Source organism: Cervus elaphus, chromosome 26, assembly GCF_910594005.1.
Source record: "Cervus elaphus chromosome 26, mCerEla1.1, whole genome shotgun sequence".
Taxonomy (NCBI): domain Eukaryota; kingdom Metazoa; phylum Chordata; class Mammalia; order Artiodactyla; family Cervidae; genus Cervus; species Cervus elaphus.
This window is the reverse complement of record NC_057840.1, coordinates 17856233-17878822: the sequence shown is the minus strand read 5'-3', so window position 1 is coordinate 17878822 and position 22590 is coordinate 17856233. Positions and strand designations below refer to the sequence as shown.

General features: G+C 42.0%; 1 protein-coding gene and 1 pseudogene across 1 annotated transcript in view; both read left to right on the top strand.

Annotated features, from left to right (window-relative positions):
* The first annotated feature begins 367 nt into the window (after window positions 1-367).
* STX7 (syntaxin 7) overlaps window positions 368-22590 on the top strand; it is a 54320-nt gene continuing 32097 nt past the window's right edge. The window contains exons 1-2 of the mRNA XM_043888229.1: window positions 368-484; window positions 9528-9678. Of these exons, the coding sequence (XP_043744164.1) occupies window positions 9594-9678 (85 nt within the window). The 5' untranslated portion in view covers window positions 368-484; window positions 9528-9593. The remainder of the gene's footprint in view (window positions 485-9527; window positions 9679-22590) is intronic.
* On the top strand, window positions 22027-22139 carry LOC122684556 (annotated as a pseudogene).

The following is a 22590-nucleotide window of genomic DNA, read 5'->3' as shown; positions in this document are numbered from 1 at the left end:
GCAAGAACTGCATATTTATACGTTTGCATTTTCTTAATAGACCTGCGAATATGGTCTACTGTAGAGTTAAGTGTTGGGAAACAAGATAGGCATGAGTTGATGATACGGCCTGAAGTCTAGGGAGGCCGAAATCACCCGATTAAGAAAACAGCAGCCCTCCATTCCTTCTTGTTTTTTACACGCAAACGAGGGCGTTCGCCATCCGCACTTCAGACCTCAAAGAACACCTCCTCTGTACTGTGCAATTTTGCAGGAACCCTTATTTCTTAGCTTAGAACCAGAGGGGGCGGGGAAGGCCGCTGTCACTCAACTCCTCTGGCCAATGAGAGGGGAGAAAGCCCCGCCTCCTTCCCTGGGAGGTATTGCGGGCATGCGCAGTGGGCGTTCCAGCGCCACCACCCATCAGCTGAGAATCGTAGCTGGGGGCTCAGGGGCCCTTGGGTCCCCGCCGCCAAAGAAGGAGAAGGAAGCCGAGGAGGTCGGGGTAAGAGGAGCCTCGGGAGGGGGTGTCCCTGGCGGGGCGCCCTGAAAGCGCGTGTCCCCTTAGCTGCCGCGCCACCATGTTTTTTGTGCGCGTTGTCAGGTGGCCGCCGCCCCTGCGCTTTGCGGCAGGCTCCCGGGAGTCGGAGGGCCGGCGCTGACCCTGCCCCGGGATCGCGCTGCTCCCCACGCCCCGCGGGCTCGCGCGGGTGCGCCTCCCGATCAGGCGGGTCCCGCCGGCCCTGCCAGCCCGGCCCGCCCAGCGCCGGCTGCGCTGCAGCCTCGCCTCCTCCCCCGGCCGGCCCGGCAGCCCCGGCCGCCCTCGCTCGGGCGCACCGGCGGGCTGCGCGCTCCGGGGCGGGGCTGGTGCCCTGGCCGCTCCGGCCCAGTTCTGGAATCCAGCTTCTGCCTCGGGCTGGACACCAGTTGACCTCTTCCTCTTTTTAATGCACGGATTTGGAAAACGCGCTTTAAAGTTCTCTCGAATACAGAACAACTGAAGACATATTTCTGTAGGAAAGGAGCCGTCTGTTTATTCGAAGGCTCATCGTGGTTGGTTTTCGGTTTGGCAAAGAGAGTTTGACATTGCAGCCTTTCTTTGATCTTTTCAGTGCAAGAAAGGGTTAGTCGCTCTTTCGTGTCCGACTCTTGTGCGACCCCATGTACTGTAGCCCGCCAGGCTCCTCTGTCCGTGGAATTTTCCAGGCAGGAATACTGAAGTGGGTTGCCATTCCCTTCTCCAGGGGATCTTCCCGACCCAGGGATCGAACCCATGTCTCTTGCATTGTAGGCAGATTCTCTACCGTCTGAATACCTGCCCTTAATTGGCTTGCAGAAAGCCCTTTGCAGGTACATAAAATATTCCAGGATGCCTCCCTACCCCGTTCCTCATGTTTTTTAGGTTGTTACTTTCCTTAAATTCAGACAAAAAGAAAAAAAAAAAAATGCCCTTCCAGTCAAATGCTGTATATTTTTTTCTCTCAAGTTTCTTACATTTGCTTGGCTCTTGTAGACATAGGTTAATTTTTGTTTAATTCAGATCAACATATTCTGACCATAATTATATATTATTAAAGCTTGCACAGCATCTGGAAGAAAAGGAAATGGTTATGAAATGCTGTGCTGTTCAGTGATATTGGAGGTGAACGTTTCTTCTGGAGTTGTCCAGATCACCGCCCCCACCAGGGCAGAAGTGTTAAACTGTGTATTGTGATGTGGACAGGCCTCTGCTTTGCAGGCTGCTTTAAGAAGTTTATCCCAGACTTTTGACTGGTTAAGAATTATGCTCTAGTTCAGATTTTCTGAAGGAGTTAACGTAACATCTACAATTTTCTTCAGATATCTTACTTCTGCTGTTCCTGATCTCAAAACCAGTCTGAATTTTTATTATGATCTCAAACTTTAGCCAGCGGCTGCTGGTTAAAAAATAAATCGTATAGAACACCTGCAGTAAGTCTGAGTAAAGTTTGCTGTAATTCCATTTAATTTGAAAGCCTAGTGCATGAAAGGGTGAAAAATAATTCTTGGTATTGTGGACCAAACCGAGATGGATAATTTAACGGATGGAGGAGCTGAGCTAACAAATGCAGTTAATGGAACTTATGTTGACAGTGCTCATGCTTGTAGTAGAGTGATCACCCTCACATCTGTGAAACATTTTCTATGGCCCCAGCACATGTGAATTCCACAAGACTGTTAAACTTGTCTCTCTCATCTTTATATTCTGGAGGTAGGAATAGATAATAAATGATGTACTGACTAGATCGTTTTAAATGATGATTAGCAGTATGATGCTGTAGGTTAAATCAGCAGAGTGGCAGAATGGTGACTTCTTACTTCAAATCAAAGTGACCGTAGAATACTCCTCCAGCCATGTGACCCAACTTTCCAAGAGAAAAAGAGCAAGTCATCGAGGGAGGGGGTGGGGGTCATGGGGCGAGCCCTCCAGGGAGAAGAAATAGCATGGAGCAGTGGCCCAAGTCAGCGACAAGTCTGGAACATCCTGGATCTGAAAGAAAGCCCTCGAGTTCACTGTTTTAGCAATGGTTATATTAACCCTCAGACTGGGTGTGTGTTCTTAGGAAATAGGTGCATTTATTTTACAAATATTTATTAAGCACTTATTATATATACGGATACTGAAAGCAGAGCAGTCTATGCAATAGACCAAAAAAAAAAAAAAAAAAAAAAAACCCACCAAAAACAAAACAAAACAAAAACCTGCCCTTGGTGGGAACTTATCATTTTTGGAGCACAGGTTGTAGGGAAGTACTGCTGATGCTCACCATTAAGAAAGTGAAACTGACTATAAGCTATTTCTATTGCTTTATCCACACTGAATTTACCGAGCATGACCTTTATGTTAATGAGAATTGTAAGGATTCCGCACTGCGTCCTATAACTAGGAATAATGTTTGATGCTCAAGATTCCTTTTAAAAATCCCCTTTGTTCTTTTATTTGTGCTCTTTAGAAAGTCTTAAGATTCTTAGTACAAGTATTGCACTTTGATCCTCTCTTCCCACCTTTCCCTTTATAATGTTTATATATCCTCATAGAATGCTAATTTTTGAGATGTTTGGTGAACAGTGTTCAATAGAACTTTGCTGAAATGGAAATGTTCTACCCCTGAGTCCAAGCCAGTGGCCACACATGTGCGAACACTTGATAGTGCAAGTTTAGATAATGAGGTATAGTTATTCTGAGCCATAAAATGAGGAATTCTGAATGATCATAAAATAAGTATACAGCATGAGTGCTTTGGTGCATTTCAGCTCTGGGCGAAGTGCTGGATGGAGAGTGACATGTAAAGCAGACATCAGAATAACTTGGTTGATTGTAACCTGTGTGCAAAGATCATACACGTTTAAATCAGTTTACAGTTAGCTGTCTATCTGTTTCTATGTATTTTACAGTATAGTTGGTGGTTTGGACCCTTTATTTCTCATAGCTCATCATCAGGAGAGCCAATCACCGTTGTCTTTTAGACATCACTGTGAGCAGAATAAGAGCAGATGAGGAAGCTATGAGCCGTGTTACCGTGATTCATCGTGAAGTCACCCCAGGCCTATTTCCCCATCTTCCTTGACTTTAGCCAGATTTCATACAGGGTCTGCAGAAAGGTGGTAAATTTGGTGTTTCTCAATTGAGTGGGCTCACCCGTCCTGAATTTTGTTGTACAGGGCAGCAACAACATGGTTTTGTGTTTTAAAATATAGCAACAACATGGTTTTGTGTTTTAAAAATATAGTAGGCTCTAAGATGTAGTTTCAAATTTTGGCTCTTTTCCTACATTAAGCGTGTTGCTTATTCTCATTATGCCTGGGTGTCTTCGTGTAAAAAGCCATAATTATTGTTGTACCTATCTCCGTAGGCTTGGTGGAGGAGTCAACTGAGAAGATAAACATGGAAGTCCTAAACACAATGCTTAGGAAATAATGTTAGCGATGATCTTGTTGAGTTTTCCTTTCCCTTCTATCCATCACAGTTTCTTTTCATTCTTAGCTCAGCACTGAACCAAGAGACTCACCACTGCACCCTTTCTCTAAGGAAATGCCAGCCAGTCCAGCAGCGGCAGCCCTTTTGGATGAATGATGCTTAGTTGTCTCACCAACAGGAACTTCCTCAAATGCAGGCACTTGAGTAAAGGGGTGAGGAAAACCGGTGGTTTGTGGCTGTTTGGCTGATTCTCTGAAGAGCAGAAAAGGAGACCATAAAAGAAAGCAGTGGGAAGGCTTATCCTAGGCTTGTTGAGTCTTGAGGGTTAAGGTTAATGCTACAATACGAGGTGGCAGTCCGCAGGACTCACTGATCATACTCCTCCTCTGGGGGAGAAAGCGGGCCTCAGCTAATCCTGTGGTCGGGTGGTCCGGAGACAGGGAAGGTGGTTATGATCTGTTGATGTTGCTCCTGCAGATGCGAGAGCAGAGCTGTCCTTTCTTCTGTGTAGAGTAGGAAAGCGCTTGATCCCTGGATGTGCCTTATCTCATTTGGATCCTGGCAGCAGGCCCAAATGTTAAGTGTCTTCCTCAAAGTAGAGACTTCCCATTTTTGCCAGTTCCACTGGCAGCAGCAAAGGCAGTTGGTGAGTTCCTGCAGCTTCAAAGACATAGAGATACTGCAGAGAGTGGAGAGTGTGACTTGCAGGCGTGGATGTGAGACTCATCTGTGTGTGTGTGGATGGAAGAGCACCCCCAAGAGGGTACATAAAGAAGAAGAGGAACAGTTCCTCATCTAGTGTGTTTGTGTTGGCCAGGAGCCTGGTTGATAGAGGGAAAGGAGAAAGAAAGATATCAGTGAGCCAGGAGGACGTTGCCCCTGTCTGTACAGTAGAATATTGTTTGGCAGTGAACAGGGAGGGAGGAGGCAATGGCATCCCACTCCAGTCCTCTTGCCTGGAAAATCCCGGGGACAGGGGAGCCTGGTAGGCTGCAGTCCATGGGGTTGCGAAGAGTCGGATACAACTGAGCAACTTCATTTTCACTTTTCATTTTCATGCATTGGAGAAGGAAATGGCAACCCACTCCAGTGTTCTTGCCTGGAGAATCCCAGGGACGGGGGAGCCTGGTGGGCTGCTGTCTATGGGGTCACACAGGAGTCAGACACCACTGAAGCCACTTAGCAGCAGCAGTAGCAGTGAACAGGAAGGAAGAATCGATACATACTGCAACATGGATGGGCCTTGAAATGCTGAGAAAAAGAAATCAGTAACAAAAAGAACACATTGTATGATTCCTTTAATATGAAATGTACAGAACCTGCAAGCCTGTAAAGACATAACATAGATGAGTGGTGGCCTGTAGTTTAGGAGCTTGTTGAGAAATGGGAAGTCACTGCTAATGGGTATAAGCTTTATTTGGGGGGTAAGGAAACGTTCTAGCAGTGACGTGGTGGTTGCACAGCTTTTTATTATGAGTATTTAAAAACCCCACTGGATAGTGCACTTTAAGCGGGCGAGTGCATGCCGTGTGAATCGTGTAAGTAAAGCTGCCGTGCTCAGGTCCATCTGCTCTTCAGCCCGCAGCCCATCGGGCTCCTCAGTTCACGGGATTATTCAGGCAAGAGTCCTGGAGTGGCTTACCATTTCCTTCTCCAGGGGATCTTCCTGACCCAGGGAGTAAACCCGCATCTCCTGTGTCTCTTGCATTGGCAGGCAGAATCTTTACCCCCTGAGCCATCAGGGAAGCCCTTTTCAACCCCCGAGCTCTTATTGGGGGAAAAAAAGATGCAAAATTTAAAGATCTAGTTGGTGTTTTGTAGGGAGCTTGAGTAGTGTTGATGTCGCTGAATCCCAGGTCCAGTGTAGTTTGGGTGCTCGGCCCTTAGGTGGCTGCAAGCCCAAGTCCAAGGCTGCCTGGGAGTAATCTTATTCCTGCCGCCCTGCTGCAGAGCTTCCACTGTTTGAAGAGAAGTTTGGTTTACCTTTTATGAAATTGGTTTTGGGTCTCTCTCAATGACTTAGTGAAGTCCAAAGGGCTCAGAATAGATGAACTGGACCTGTCGATCAGGGAGAGAGAACGGAGAGCATCTGAAACCTCCCAGAGGTTCTAGGGTGGCCTCGATACAGCAGAGCACAGGCATGACCCCAGTACTGTTTTTCCTGTCTCAGCCGTTCCACTGTTGTACTTCCTACCAGCACCGACCATTGGATCCAAGACACATATTTCCTTGTGGTCTGTGCCCTCCTGATTAGCAGAAATCTCCAGTGGATTCTTCTTGCAACATATTCAAACCAAACCTAGCATCCAGAGCCCACCCTCTTCTGTGACATCAGTGTTACGGGGCAGCAGGGACAGGTAGTGTTAGAACCAGAACCCTGGAATTGAATCCCATGTCTGCCTAGTGGGTTGTTTGGGATACCTTTCCAGTTACTTAATCTTCATAAGCCACAGTTTGCTCATTGGTAAAGCCAGGTTCATTTGCCACTACCTACTTTAAAGGGGAGAACTTGAACATTAAATTAGGCAGTCTGTGTGAAATGCTTTTCATTTCACAGATGTGCAGTGAATGTGAGGCCATTGCACTCCTTCCTTCTCTGTGTCATCTCCTGCTTGCCCGACCATGAGGCATCTGATCCAGGGTTGACCATAGATTCCCCTTGCTCTGGGAACTGACACCCTGCCTTCATACTGCCCACGTGGTCTGGGTCTGTCTGCCTCGGCTTTATGTCTTTGCCTTTGTTGTTTTTCATATAGTCATACTCAGGTATCCAAGTCTCATGCCTGTTTCATAAATTCTTTTTAGAGAAGGGTGATAGTCATGTTTCCTTTTCCCCATGCCTATCACTTTTGCCCAGCACATGACTTTCTAGTGACCCAGCCCACCCACCAGCAAAGGTGGGATTCACTTCCAGGATTCTGGTTCTAAAGCTATCCATCCTTGCTGCCCCATAAAACTAATGTCACAGAAGACGGCAGGCTTGTATTGCTTTTATTGTTTTACATTATTAACTTTGTCATTCTCCTAAATGGCAGACTTGATTTGAGCATTCTTTGGCATTGCCTTTCTTTGGGATTGGGATAAAAACTGTCCTTTTCCCGTCCTGTGGCCACTGCTGAGTTTTTCAGGTTTGCTGGCATATTGAGTGCAGCACTTTCACAGCATCATCTTTTAGAATTTGAAATAGCTCAACTGGAATTCCATCACCTCCACTAGCTTTGTTTGTAGTGATGCTTTGTGAGGCCCACTTGACTTCACATTCCAGGACTCTGGCTCTAGGTGAGTGATCACACCATTGTGATTATCTGGGTCATGAAGATCTTTTTTGTACAGTTCTTCTGTGTATTCTTGCCATCTTCATTCCAATTCCAAAGAAAGGCAATGCCAAAGAATGCTCAAACTACCGCACAATTGCACTCATCTCACACACTGGTAAAGTAATGCTCAAAATTCTCCAAGCCAGGCTTCAATAGTTCGTAAACCGTGAACTTCCATATGTTCAAGCTGGATTTAGAAAAGGCAGAAGAACCAGAGATCAAATTGCCAACATCCGCTGGATTATCGAAAAAGCAAAGGAGTTCCAGAAAAACATCTACTTCTGCTTTATTAACTATGCCAAAGCCTTTGACTGTGTGGATCACAACAAACTGTGGAAAATTGTGAAAGAGATGGGAATACCAGACCACCTGACTTGCCTCTTAAGAAACCTGTATGCAGGTCAGGAAGCAACAGTTAGAACTGGACATGGAACAACAGACTGGTTCCAAATAGGAAAAGGAGTACGTAAAGGCTGAATGTTGTTACCCTGCTTATTTAACTTAAATTCTGAGTACGTCATGAGAAACACTGGGCTGGATGAAGCACAAGCTGGAATCAAGATTGCTGGGAGAAATATCAATAACCTCAGATATGCAGATGACACCACCTTTATGGCAGAAAGTGAAGAAGAACTAAAAAGTCCCTTGATGAAAGTGAAAGAGGAGAGTGAAAAAGTTGGCTTAAAGCTTGACATTCAGAAAACTAAGATCATGGCATCCGGTCCCATCACTTCGAGGCAAATAGATGAGGAAACAGTGACAGAATTTATTTTTGGGGGCTCCAAAATCACTGCAGATGGTGACTGCAGCCATGAAATTAAAAGATGCTTGCTCCTTGGAAGAAAATTTATGACCAACCTAGACAGCATGTTAAAAAGCAGAGAGATTACTTTGCCAACAAAGGTCCATCTAGTCAAAGCTGTGGTTTTTCCAGTAGTCATGTATGGATGTGAGAGTTGGACTATAAAGAAAGCTGAGCACCAAAGAATTGATACTTCTGAACTGTGGTGTTGGAGAAGACTCTTGAGAGTCCCTGGACTGCAAGGAGATCCAACCAGTCCATTCTAAAGGAAATCAACCCCGACTATTCATTGGAAGGACTGATGCTGAAGCTGAAACTCCAATACTTTGGCCACCTGATGCGAAGAACTGACTCATTTGAAAAGATCCTGATGCTGGGAAGGATTGAAAGCGGGACAAGACAGGTCGACAGAGGATGAGATCGTTGGATGGCATTACCAACTCAACAGACATGAGTTTGAGTGAACTCTGGGAGTTGGTGATAGACAGGGAGGCCTGGCGTGCTGCCATCCATGGGGTCCCAAAGAGTCGGTCATGACTGAGTGACTCAACTGAACTGAACTGATTCGAGCAGATACTTTGTCTTAATTGTTCTGTTTGCTTGTTCGCAGCTCCCCAGGCCCTAATGTAATGTAGGGTGTGTAGGAGAGTCAGTGACTGCCCACACACATCTTTACAGTGTTCCGAGCACACTCAGTGAGACGATAATAGAGGAGTAGTTGAAATTCTTTGCTGGGCAGAGTCCTATCTACAGGGACACCCCTCTTTATCCTTTTTCCCTAACCATGACTGATGTGTGGTATGGACTAAAGAAGACCAGAGCTTCATTTTACCTCCTTCCTGTGGCAGCCGCCCCACTTAGCTTCCTGTTCTAAGATACTGGCTTCCACAGCAGAATCCTCCTTGCTCTGTCAGGGAAGTGTGTGTGTGATGGGCATTTTACAGGGTATTTCCTTTTTTCTTAACTTATTGGCTCTGCTCTTTCACATTGAACCTTTTTTCCCATTAAAATTAGAGACCCATTAGTGAGCTGTTCCTGGGTAAGTTAAATGAGATGAAATTTCTGGGGAAAGCCTGAAATCTGTGTGCTATATAATTCATAATTGAATTCCTCTTCTCTGCCAGGAATTATTTTAAATGTTGGTGAAAGAAAGATAAATAGTATGTGGACCCTGGCCTATAGCTGCTCGCAGTTTAGTTAAGGAGAAAATATACAAATGGTTAAAATGATACACAGAAGAGGCACTGACTAAGTCATCCTTCATGAGATCAAAGATGTTTCCAAAGGGAACGGACAATTTGAACCTTATTTTATTTAACATGTTTAATTCAGTTCTGTCCTATAAAGTCCATTTTTAAAAATATCAACATGTGAGTTTTACTCTTTGACATGTTCCTTTGCTAAATTTCAACCCTGTTAGGTTCATCAAATTCGTAATAAGGAGAAACATTAAAATAGGTATAATTATGTGACTTCTCTTTATGCTATTTAGGTAACTGCTGAGAAAACTGCATTGCTTACCAACAGCTGATGAAATTAGCGAACAAGCAAATCAACCATGTCTTACACTCCAGGAGTTGGTGGTGACCCCGCCCAGTTGGCCCAGCGTATCTCTTCCAACATCCAGAAGATCACACAGTGCTGTGAGTTGAGTTTTTTTGTTTGTTTGTTTGTTTTGGTGAGTTGAGTTTTAAATTGACTTCACTGTTTGTTTTCAATTCTTTTTTTTTTGATGGGAAAAAAGAGTATTTATTTAGTCTCTGATGTATGTGGTACATCTTTATTTTATTTTATCTTTTTCATTTATTTTTATTAGTTGGAGGCTAATTACTTTACAATATTGTAGTGGGTTTTGTCATACATTGATATGAATCAGCCATGCATTTACATGTATTCCCCATCCCGATCCCCCCCCCACCTCCCTCTCTACCCAATCCCTCTGGGTCTTCCCAGTGCACCAGGCCCGAGCACTTGTCTCATGCATCCAACCTGGGCTGGTGATCTGTTTCACTATAGATAATATACAGGTTTCGATGCTGTTCTCTCGAAGCATCCCACCCTCGCCTTCTCCCACAGAGTCCAAAAGTCTGTTCTGTACATCTGTGTCTCTTTTTCTGTTTTGCATATAGGGTTATCATTACCATCTTTCTAAATTCCATATATATGTGTTAGTATGCTGTAATGTTCTTTATCTTTCTGGCTTACTTTGTTTTCAATTCTTTATGGGAACTTGGTGGAGATTCAGAAATGGACAACTAGTGTTCCTCCAAGAAGAGATTTTAAAAGGCTAGACCTCTTTAGAAGGAATGTAAGAAATAATTACATTAGAAGAGACCAGTTAACTGCATTTTTCTGTAGTGTGTTAGGCAGCTAATAAACGTTCATTAATGAAAGATTTAAAAATGTAGATACCGAGGTTTACTTTAAAACTATCTGATTATAGATGAGATGATCTGATGAAATCTCATAGCTTTGGAGCTTGGAAGCACTATCAAGTTTTAGGAACTTTTGTTTGTTAAAAATAAAATCTGACTGGATATGATTTAGGTTAATTTTGTCAGGGGCAAATCTGTGGTACATTATTAAGGACAGGAATGAACTAAAGCGGGGGGATTGCTATCTCCTGAGGCAGGTGTAGAATATAACCATCTCGATTCCCCACAAATTATCCTTTGTTGTACTTGTCAAAGATGGAATACTAGAAAAATAGTTTAATGTGGCATATTGTTAGGAATTATTACTCCTCAGAGTATATATAATAAGAATTTAAAAAAAAAAAATCACAGATCTGAGCTATAGGTTTTTTTGACTTTTTGTTTCTGAATCACAGCTAATCCTATACCTGGATTATTCTGGTCATTTTGCAGTCAGTATTTTGGTCATCCAGACATACCTAAACTCTTTCAGGATATGTTAATCTACATAGTTGTATTTTTCAGCCTACTTCATTAAGGCTTCTCTCTTTACCAGAATACTGATGCACTGGAACATCTGAAATGTTTTCAGATGACCAGCTGTGTTTCTGTAATCATTAACTTCCCAACAGTTATTACTCTACCTGAAAGATTGAAGTGAGATATCAGTGTGTTTTGGAGTCAAAGGGGGTAAATTCGATTACAGATGATTCTCAAAAAGTGCTGCCATGTTCAGCAGTGTAAGGTAACTCATATTCCGACTTGGGGTAACTCTAGTTTTCCTTGGCTGTCCGTGGAGGAGCAAGGAAGGGAATGGCATGGAGGTCCCACCTTGCCCCCTGCAGAGTCCGTAGGATCGGTGCCCTGACGCTTGTTCCAGTTTGTCCCAGGGCGCCGGTGTTGGCTCCACCTTGCTCTTCTGGCTTCAGATCTGTTCTCGTAGTTAACTGCAAGGGCCTCTCCTTTTATGGCTCCCTCACTGCTGATTAGAAATAATGCTAGTCTGCCTCAGGCTACCTGTGGGAAGATAACATGAATTTATAATTTTAATTTGCATATGTGGAAATTCAGGACCTTTATCCAAGAAAGGAGGCCAGGAGGTCTTTTTCCACAGGATAGGATTGGTATCTTACGTTGGGAAAGCTAAATGGTGTCAGGAATTCTGGGAAGAAGATGGGAATGACTGTAATGCCCAGAGATTACAGAAGTGTGCACTTAGGATGAAGGATTTGTGGATTGGAATTGGTGTCTGAGCTTGAACCGGAAGGAAGGTAGAGTTAACTTCAGTTAGGTCACACTCCCTCAAGGCCACCCAGACGATGTGAGGTAAATTGGACCAGACTTGCATACTCATGGTGTGGTTGATAGCTAAATATGTGACGATATTGTGGTTTGGGGCAGTCTTGGGGTATGTGGGAGGCTGAAGAGAAGACCCGAAACTCTTGTTTTTAACAGCCTTGTGAAGAGCCGTTAGAGACGGGGCTGTTCAGCCCCGGGAAGGTACAGTCATCACCTTCAGACTTTTGAAGCACTGTCTTGTCTGAAGCACAAGGGATTTACCCTGCTTGATCACAGAGGCCTCCACAGATGAACAGAACCATGGTAGTCAGTCTTCAGCTTGCGAAGGAGTAAGGGCTTTTGAACAATCCTGGTTGCTTAGAGATAGAACTGTCTACCTCAGAAGCAGCGCAATTCTGAGCAGCATATGGTGGTAAGATATTTCTCAGGTCTGTTACTTGGAGTTTTAGATACCTGAATAATGGTTCAGACTGAGTGACTTTAAAATTTTGATATTAGGTCTTTATTCATTCAGCAAATAATTTATTGAGCACCAGCTGCTTGCTTGGCACTGTTTAAGACCCAGGGTATCCAGCAGTAAACAAGACCCAAAAGGTCCTGTTCTGTAGTTTCCAGTGTGAAGAGAAACGGATGGATTTTTATAAAAAAAAAAATTAATGAGCAACTTAATTTCCCATGAAGAAAAAAAAAATAATGAGTGTGATATGGGCGCAGATGATTAGGGAGAAGCTGCCTTAGCTTAGAGAATCCTCTGAATGCAGAAGAGGAGGGGTTGGTAGGGAGAAGATGCTGGGGAAGAACAATTAGTTGGAAGCCACAGCTGGTAGTTTTAGAAAGCAGTCCAGAGCTTAGGGTGTTTGGAAAACAGGAAAAAAGAAAAATCCAGTGTGACTGATGCACAGCACTTGAGGCAAGAGGAGGCAGAACTGGGAGAGGAGGCCAGTCAGGTCACCCAGAGCCCTGGAGGCCACGTGAGGCCTTGTGGAGCTTAGATTTCATTCCAAGAGGCAGGGAGGAGACACAATCGGATCTGCGCTTTGAAAAGATTACTTTGGCTGCTGCTTAGAAAGTAGACTTCGAGGAACTAGAAGGAGGACGCCCTGGCCGTGGCAAGGTTTTGAAGAGAGAGATGTTGCCTGGCCCCAGAGTGGTAGCCAGGGCGGTGGAGGGAAGTACTGGATGTAGTGTGGAGGCACAGCCAGCAGGACTTGTAATGCTTGGGGTGCAGCGGGGGCGGGAGGGAGAGAGGAGACCTGCATGATGCCATGGCTTTTGCGTTGAGCAGCCAAGTGGATGGTGGTGAGTATGTCCTAAGATGGGAAGAACGAGGGTTCAGGAGATGGGGGAGAGTTTTGTTTTGGCCAAGTAAATTTTTGAAACGTCTTTTAAACCTCTAAGTGGAGATGTCAAACGTCTAGTTTAGGTATACGAGTTTGGAGACCAGAGTGGCATCAGAATACAAATGGTATTTGAAACTATAAATCTAAAATAATCACACAGAAGGGAGTAGAATTCAGAGGGCTGGAGCATTAAAAAACAATGTAGAAGTTGGGAAAGCAGGGGAAAAACAGCATAGTCAGGGAAGGAACGACCATTAAGGTAAGAAGAAAATCAATCTCTGCTGCAGTTCCAGAAATTAAAAAGTTTCAAGAATGGGTGAGGCATCATGTGTCTAATGTTGCCAAGACACTGAATAAGATGAAAGCAGAGAATTGAATCTGGCAAACTGGTGACTTTGAAAGAATAAATCCCTGGATATATTCCAGGGATGAAAAGCTGGTTCAGCCTCCGCAAATCAGACCATGTGATGCATACAATGCATTAACAAAATGAAGGATAAAAATCATATGATCATTTCAGTAAATAGAGAAAAAACATTTGACAGAATTTAACATCGATTTATGATAAAAACTCTCAACAAAGATGGGTATGGAGGGAACTTACTTTAACATAGTAACATCCATAGTAACAGGCCTGCAGCTAACATCATACTCAATGGTGAAAAGCTAAAAGCTTTTCCTCCAAGATTAGGAACAAGCATAAGGATACCCATTATTGCCACTTTGATTCAAAAGTATTGGAAGTCCTGGACAGAGCATTAGGCAAGAAAAATAAATAGAAGGCATCCAAATTGGAAAGGAAGAAGTAAAACTCACTATTTGTGGATGACATGATATGTATATATAGAAAACCCTTTAGACTCCATCAAAAAACTAGTATAACTAGTAAAATATAGAACTAATATAAACAAATTTAGTGATGTTGCAGGTTACAAACTCAATACTCAAACACTCAAAATCCATTGTGTTTCTATACACTGAAAACAAACTATCAGAAAGAGAAATTAAGAAAATCCCATTTACAATTGTATCAGAAAGCAATAAATTTAACCAGGGATATATATTGCAAAATACCAGACATTAAGAAAAGAAATTGAAGGAGACACAAGTAAATGGAAAGATATTCCATGCTTATGGATCAGAAGAATTAATATTATGTCCATATTACCCACTGTAATCTACAAATTCAGTGTAATCACTATCAAAATTGCAATGGTATTTTTCATAGAATAAACAATCTTAACATTTATGGAATTGCAAAACATCCTGAATAACCGAAACAATCTTGGGGAAAAAAAAAGCTGGAGTAATCATGCTCTCTGATTTTAAAATATTACAGAACTATAGCAATTAAAACAGTATGGTATTGGCATTAAAAACAAACACATAGGTCAATGAAAAAGAATGGAGGGTCCAGAAATAAACCCATGTATATATTATCAATTAATTTACAATAAAGCCAAAAATATACAGTAGAAAAAGGAGTCTCTTCAATAAACTGTGTTGGGAAAACTGGACAGACACATGGAAAAGAATGAAACAGCACTGCTATCTTACACTAATACACAAAAATTAACTCAGAATGGTGTAGACTTGAACATAAGGCCTGAACTATACAACTCCTAGAAGAAAACATAGGTGGTGAGCTCCTTCATATAGGTCTCGGCAATGATTTTTAAAATTTGACAGCAAAAGTGAAACCTACAAAAGCAAACACAAGTGGGACTACATCAAACTAAACCACATAGCAAAGGAAACCAAAAAGATAAGAAATAACAGGTGTTGGTGAGCATGTGGAGAAAAGGGAACCCTTATTCACTGTGGGAATGTAAATTGGTGCAACCACTGTGGAAAACTGTATTGGAGGTTCCTCAAAAAAAAAATGAAAAGTAAAACTACCATTGTGCAGTTGTGTTAGTCACTCAGCCATATCCAACTCTTTGCGACCCCATGGACTGTAGCCTGCCAGGCTCCTCTGTCCATGGGATTCTCCAGGCAAGAATACTGGAGTGGGTTGCCATTTCCTCCTCCACGGGATCTTCCCCCCCCAGAGATCAAACCCCAGCCTCCCGTATTGCAGGCAGATTCTTTAGTGCTTGATCCACCAGGGATTCCCGTATGATCCAGCAGTTCTGCATCTGGATTTTTATCCAAAGAAAACAGAAATGCTAGCTTGAAAGTGTATCTCATTCCCACGTTCATTACAGCTTTACTTACAATAGCCAAGATATGGAAGCAACCTGTGTCCATCGATGGCTGAATGGATAAAGATGATGTGGTGGATAGATAGATATACACAGTGGGATATTATTCAGCCATTAAAAACCCCCAAAATCTTGCCATTTGTGACCACATGGATAGACCTCAAGTGCACTGTTTTAAGTCAGAGAAGGGGGCAATTACTGTATGATCTTTCTTGTATGTGAAATCTAAAAAAGAAAAGAAACTCAAACCAAAAAACCCCTAAACTTCTGCGTATGGAGAACAGATTGGTGGTTGTCATGGGTGAGGGGTGGGAGGGTTAAAAGATAAAAAAAAAATGTATATATATTTTTTTAACTAAAAAGAAGATGGTTCACAGATTTGGAAAACTCAAAGAAGAAGAAAGAAATGTGGTGTCCTGTGCATGTTCCAAACGTAGATGGAGAAAAGGAGGCAGAAGAACTGACCTACCTGTTCCACTTAAAGGGACTTCCCAGCACCCTCTCACCTCTGTGTATATTACTGACCAGAGTTTAGAGTCACATGGCTACTGCCAGGAAGGCCGAAAGCATCTTTTAGCTGGATTGCAGTGTGCTCACTAAAAATGGGGATTGCTCCATTTGAGAGAGAAGGGAGAAATCAATTATTTAGGAGGCAACTAGTAGATTCTACCACAGAAATACAAAGATGATCAAAGAAAAGGTGCATTTTTTTCCCGCTACACAAAGGAGATTCTGGTGAGAGTGTACTTGTGAAAGAATTGTCTTTGCAGGTGAGAGGCTATGGGGAATGGACCACTGGTAAGTGGTTTGCTTTTTTATCCACTGTACAGATTTGTTACAAAGTGTGGTGTGGACTCGGAATTTGATGGGTAAAGATGGAAAGTTTCTGACTTCTGAACAAAATAGGAAGCACAGGCATCAGATAGATAGTGGGAGAGAAAGCTGTTAGAAGTTTAGGGAAAGAAGAGAAAGTAAACTACTTGAAGTTTTAACAGTTGAGAGAATGGGTGTACCAGGGAAGCAGAGGAAGGTTGTCTTTTTTAAATTCTGAGATTAAATGTTTAAGTGATGGGAAGTTTAGATTTAGGTAGAGCAAGTTACTGCTAAAAATCTAACCTACCATCAAGTGTGCATTACTGATAAGGGCTCTGCAGAAATCACATGGAAGTGAAAGGGAGAAGTGTGAAATTTCAGTTCACTTTTTTCCCCATCTGGTAATGCTAATAATATTGAATGTGATTGAATAAGATGATACTTTGCACCACATTTGGGTGCTTCTCTTCACACTACATTTGCATCTTTTGAATTTGTGTCAGTACAAATTATCTAATTTTACAGAAGAAATCAAAAGAGAAGATGCTGTAAGTAAGGAAATAACCTCATATTTAGAATATGTACATCTATTCAACTGAAGCTAAAGTCTTTCCTGAGTATTGCAGTGGGAAAATTTATTTTCATATTAGTTTTGATTAAGATCAATGAAAACATGTAAAATACTAAATTGTATGGTTTTATTTATACCAAAAAATAATATTGAGTTGTATGGTTTAATTTATGCCAAAAATAGCAGTCAAAAGACTTGATTCTTGGAGGAACCCCAAAATAGCATTAAGTAAAATTGGAATTTTGTGAGTTTTCAAAACAGTATTCTGGCAGTTCTGTTTTGCAAAATGTAGGATAGATGAAACAAAATGTTTTTAAACTTAAGTGGGTTTTTTTTTTCCTCCCTATTAAGCTACTTTTTATTACAAATAATCTCTAGTCTTATTGATTTGCTTTACTCATGATGTATTTAAACCACATTACAGTAATATAATTTATATTAAGCATAAAATATTTAAATGTTCTAAATATGTAAATGTAAAGTATATTGGAAATAAAATTATATTAAAATAATATCACTTTCTAAGTATATGTAGTAGATAGATATAGTAAACTAGAACTTTATTAGAGATTTCTCTGTGGAGCATTTAAAATGATTAAGAACCTGTTTTTATCCTAAGGGAGAAAGTGTCCTGTTGACTGTGAGTCAGCAAGGTGTTTATGCCCCACTTTGACAGTATTCTCTGTCGCTGGCCTTAACACGGAATTAAATCTTTCTTCGTGCAGTGTTCTAGGCAACCATTCCCAGTAGACTGAAGTTGACGTACAAATAAAACCTGTTGTTATCCAAAGACCAGAAGATCATAGTGCGTCAAAGACATGTTTAGATTTAGTTCTCAAACTGTAGATTTAGTTCTCAAGTTATTTTTTTTAAAGAGTACCATTTTCATTAGCAGTATGAGGAAAGGAGATATACACTCATTTAGCCTTTAACATCTGTATTTTGTTTGAGACATCCTACCTGTGACATCCAGGACAAGGATAAGCAAGTCTCTGTGGGTGGAAAAGGCTTGAGCCTACTATATGAGGTGAACCAGAAGAGGGTGTTTCACAGGGCCCCTCCATCCTGGTGCAAACACACACAGTTCAGAGAAGGACTCAGGACACATGGAACACACAGAAAGAATGCATGTTTTTGAAAGAAACAGATAAATACATTGACATTGTGTTGCATAATTAAAGACTTTTTTTAATTTTAAAAAATAGAAGTATTTTTTAAATACTTCTATTTAAAAATACACGTATTTAGAGAGAGTTGCATAGAAATTATTGGTGTAGCTCAGTGAATTATGTTACAATACCACACGTCAGGAAGTAGAACGTTGCCAGCCTCTTGTAGACCTTCTCATGCTTAAAGCCCATCCATACTGCCCAGAGATGACCAGCATCCTGACTTCTAATGCCACCGATTAACCTTCCTAGCTCTTAACTTTATCTAATGGAATCAAGTAATTCATGTTAAAGTTCTTCCTCCCGTTGGGTTTGTGCAGTTCGTCTCTGCTGTTGCAGGTAGCTGTCAGCCCTGTTTTCGTTACTGCATTCAGACATACTGTATCTAGTTTTTCTTTCTGCTGTTGCTGGACGTTTGGGGTGTTTCTGTGTTTGCTGTGTCTGGTTTTGTGTTTTTCCTTTCATGAACAACGCTGAGCACCCTTGTACACTGTTTCGTTTCGTGTGTGTGTGGGAATTGGGTTGCCATGTCACAGGATAACATGTATGTTCAGCTGTAGTAGATACAGCAAACCAGTTACCCCAGTAGTGGCCCCATCAGCCACTGTGTCAGCTTACCTTGCTGCAAATTCTTGCCGATATTTGACATCCGCAATCTTTTAAATTTTACCCATTTTAGCCACGGTTGTGTCCCATTGTGATTTATATTGCAGTTCCCTGATTAGAACCAGACTTTGCAGGATTTCGCTGAGTGGGGAAAATCAATGAGACAGTAGGAAAAGTTTCTACTTAGGCAAGCTCTGTGTGCGTGCATGCACATTTCCTGAAATCAGATCCAGAGAGCAGCGTGACCTGAGTAAGCTGTCTAGTCTTCCAGGGCATGATTTTCTTACGTATTTTTTCTGTGGCCTGGATTATGGTCTCTTCTAACTTTAACAGGCTATAAGTTTAACCAAGTGAAACTGGTTAAACCAAGTAAAAAGACAAAAGTCCTGAGAGCTCTTCTGTCATGTGTGAGATTATTCTCTTGGGTATTAAGAAACCAGTTGCCATATCTGGACCCTTCATGCATGCTTTTAAATTCCCATAATGGAAACAGTCATCCATAAGTTACAAGTGGAATTCCACTAAGAGCTGTGTATTTCTAAATATTAAGAGGTGGGAGGATTGCAGTTACAAGGGATTCTGGAGTGAATCATGTCAGAATTAACTAAGTTATGATTTGAAGGAAATTGATATGTAGAAATAACCACAGCTGACCATGAAACACATTTGTTGAGGTAAATGTTTACCATACATATATATTACGGTCAGTCTTACCAGTGTTAATAAGAATTCTGGCATTTGAGTATTGGTTTAAAGAATAATCTAAAAGAGGAAGTTGAAGAGTGGCTAAAGCTTGCCTTTGGAAAATGAACAAAAAAAAGATCCATTGGTAACTTTGTAAAATAGGAATGTGTATGTGTAGAAGTTTTCTGCTTTTTAGCAGAAAAAATATGTGCGATATGTCATATGTGTTCCAGAAGATTTGAGAAATCAGGACTTTGTAGGGGGGCATAAAATGTGTGAACTGAAGCCCATATTTTAAAGGTTAAGAGAAGGTGACTGAAAATTTGTGTTGAATCTTCATTGTTTTATTTTTTTAATCATATATCTCCTATAGATTAAAGCTGTTGATCCAACACAGATTTGTTTAGATTTGAAGTAAATATTATTGGTTTCTCTGTTGTGATTTCTTTCCTTGTTTATTGAGAAGGATCAGTGCCTGGCTCTTATTCTCAGAAGATCCGTAGGACTTTGAGATACAACATAAAAATCTCTAATAGTGTGAGCCCTTTTGTTTCTTTTGAGAATGAATGCAGTTCTTTTAACTAAAGTCTGGTGAAGGATACTCTTTTTGCATCTTAACACATGACTGAGAAAAAGGGAAACTGGTATCATCAACTTCTCCTTTTTGGTTGCCAGAGCAGACTTTTCTTTAAAAAGGATCACCAGTCCTGAGAAGTTAATGAATTGATTGAAATGGTGTATTTACCTAGGAAATGGAGGTGTTTTCCCAGGGTGATTGGTTGGTGGGTGTTGGTGGAAGGGAAGGCAGTTTATAGAAGGAAAGGAGTAGAAAACATGTTATCTCTCTCTCCCCCTCCCTCCCTTCCTTAAAATGTGATTTGTTATACCTGCATCTGATGTCACATGTCTGGAAATACCTGGTTGAATTTCTTTCCTCTTGAGGAGAAAAGCTTCAGTAGCTTTGAATTCACTGTTGTGATTTTCTTCACGCCTCAGGTGTTGACATGGAACACAAGTAGGTGTAAACATTAATGTCTTAATCCAAGGGAGTCTGAACAAAGAGCAGCCAGCCTTTCTTCTCTCTGGTGATTTTGCCTACGTGACCAAACACGACTGTGGTTCACAACTGAATGTGGGTGAATGCTTTCTGTTTGTGCTAGGAACTAAAATTTATTTTATGAGCTAAAATAAAGATAGGGCTCCAGGGAGCTCTGTCCCTCACGGCCCCCGTATGTAAGCCATCTGTCCTGAACATGAACTTTCTTGGTCCCTTGGTCCCGACCTCAGTCCCTAGTTCTGTCTAGTCTTTCCTCCCCATTTGCAACCTAAATGTACATCCTGTTGGTCCCACCTGCCACATTTGTCCTTTCCCCTCTGCCTCTGCGGTCACCACGCAGGTCCCAGCTGCTGCTCTTTCTTCTCTGGGTGACAGCAGCCTCTGAATTGTGCCCCCAGCTTCCATTCCTGCCCGCCTGCAGTCTCTTCTCCATACCGTAGCCGAGGTGAAGGATGTCAGACCATGTCAGCCCGCCATGCCCCACCAAAGCCCCCACGTCTGATCCTGCCCTCGCTCTCCGGCGCCTACCACTCTCCCCCTTGTAGATTTCAGCCACAGTAGCTGCCTTTCCCCTGATTGAACAGTTGAGCTGCTTCTTAACTCAGAGGAATTGCACTTGCTTTTCCTCTGCCTCAGACATTTTTTCAAATCTTCGCACAGTTGGCTTCTCTTTGGTGTTCAGGTCTTAGCCCAAAGGTTGTGTCATTACATATATCTTCCCTGACCTATTGTTGCGCTTCCTCCACTCATTCATTCTCATTAAACAGTTTTGTTTCTGTGATGCCTTTTTCATCAGCAAGTCTGTTGTTCAGTCAGTCATGTCTGACTCTCTGCGACCCTATGGATGGCAGCATACCAGGCTTCCCTGTCCATCACCAACTCCTGGAGCTTACTCAAACTCATGTCCATTGAATCAGTGATGCCATCCAACCATCTCATCTTCTGTCATCCCCTTCTCCACCTGCCTTCAGTCTTTCCCAGCATCAGGGTCTTTTCCAGTGAGTCAGTTCTTCGCATCAGGTGGCCAGAGTATTGGAGTTTCAGCTTCAGCATCAGTCCTTCCAGTGAATATTCAGGACTGATTTCTTTTAGGATGGACTGGTTGGATCTCCTTACAGTCCAAGGAACTCTCAAGAGTCTTCTCCAACACCACAGTTCAAAAGCATCAATTCTTCAGCACTCAGCCATCTTTATGGTCCAACACTCTTCAATTTGATTGGTGTATTAAACTACTATAATTGTCCACTTATTTTCTGCATTCCGTACTGGAATGCCAGCTTGTAAAGAGAAAGGACTCCATGTGCCCTGTTCATAGCTCCATCTGTCCTATAAGAACAAATGAATAGTCTCAAGTAGGTTACCCTTTATCTATATAAGTATGCATGTCATGTACTAGCCATTATAAATGTTTATTTCTTTTCTTACCTTTCACCTTATGGCAGGAATCTCTTCTCACTTATTTGGTAATGAGGTGCTGGCTTGTGAATTCTTCTGTATTTCATCTTTATGGTTTTCTTCTAGGTGCCAACATTTTTTCCTTTGCTACCAGAGTCTCTAATCTCTTCTGTGGCAGGGGATCATAGTTTTATGCAGAATTATATCCCTCAAGAGCTTTGCATACAGAGGCTGTTAAGAATCCATTGAATGACAAAGGATAGAACAGAAAGGCGAGAATAGAAGACTTCAAAGAAGAGAATGTTATGATTTTAAGATGTGACCCTGGAGGGAAGGAACACAGTTTGATAAGATGGGAAGCGCTCAGCAATCCTGACTACAAGGCTACAATGTAAAATCAACTGAATGAGGAGAAAACAAGTTTTATAAAGAAATCTTAGTGCTCACATTGGCAGCACATATATTAATATTAAAAATGGAATGATACGGGGGAGATTAGCATGGCTCCTGTGCAAGGATGACATGGGTGGAAAAAAGGTATCTTAGAAATCTTAAAGGAAAGCACAGTACCTTTCTATGAGCCTGATTCTGGGGCGGGGTGGGGGGTGGGGAACCAGTTGTTGAATGTGAATAATGGAAATGGAGAGGGGAATGATAGGGTACAGAAATCACTCTATGATGCATGGATCCATGCAGCATTTGGGAATACTAGGAACATTTCATCTAGAGGGGCATTGGATTGCTGCTTCAGATAGTTGAAGGAATGTCAAGAGGAACCAGAGATCAAATTGCCAACATCCGTTTGATCATGGAAAATGCAAGAGAGTTCCAGAAAAACATCTACTTCTGCTTTATTACACCAAAGCCTTTGACTGTGTGGATCACAACAACTATGGAAAATTCTTCAAGAGATGGGAATACCAGACCACCTGACCTGCCTCCTGGGAAATCTATATGCAGGTCAAGAAGCAACAGTTAGAACTGGACATGGAACAACAGACTG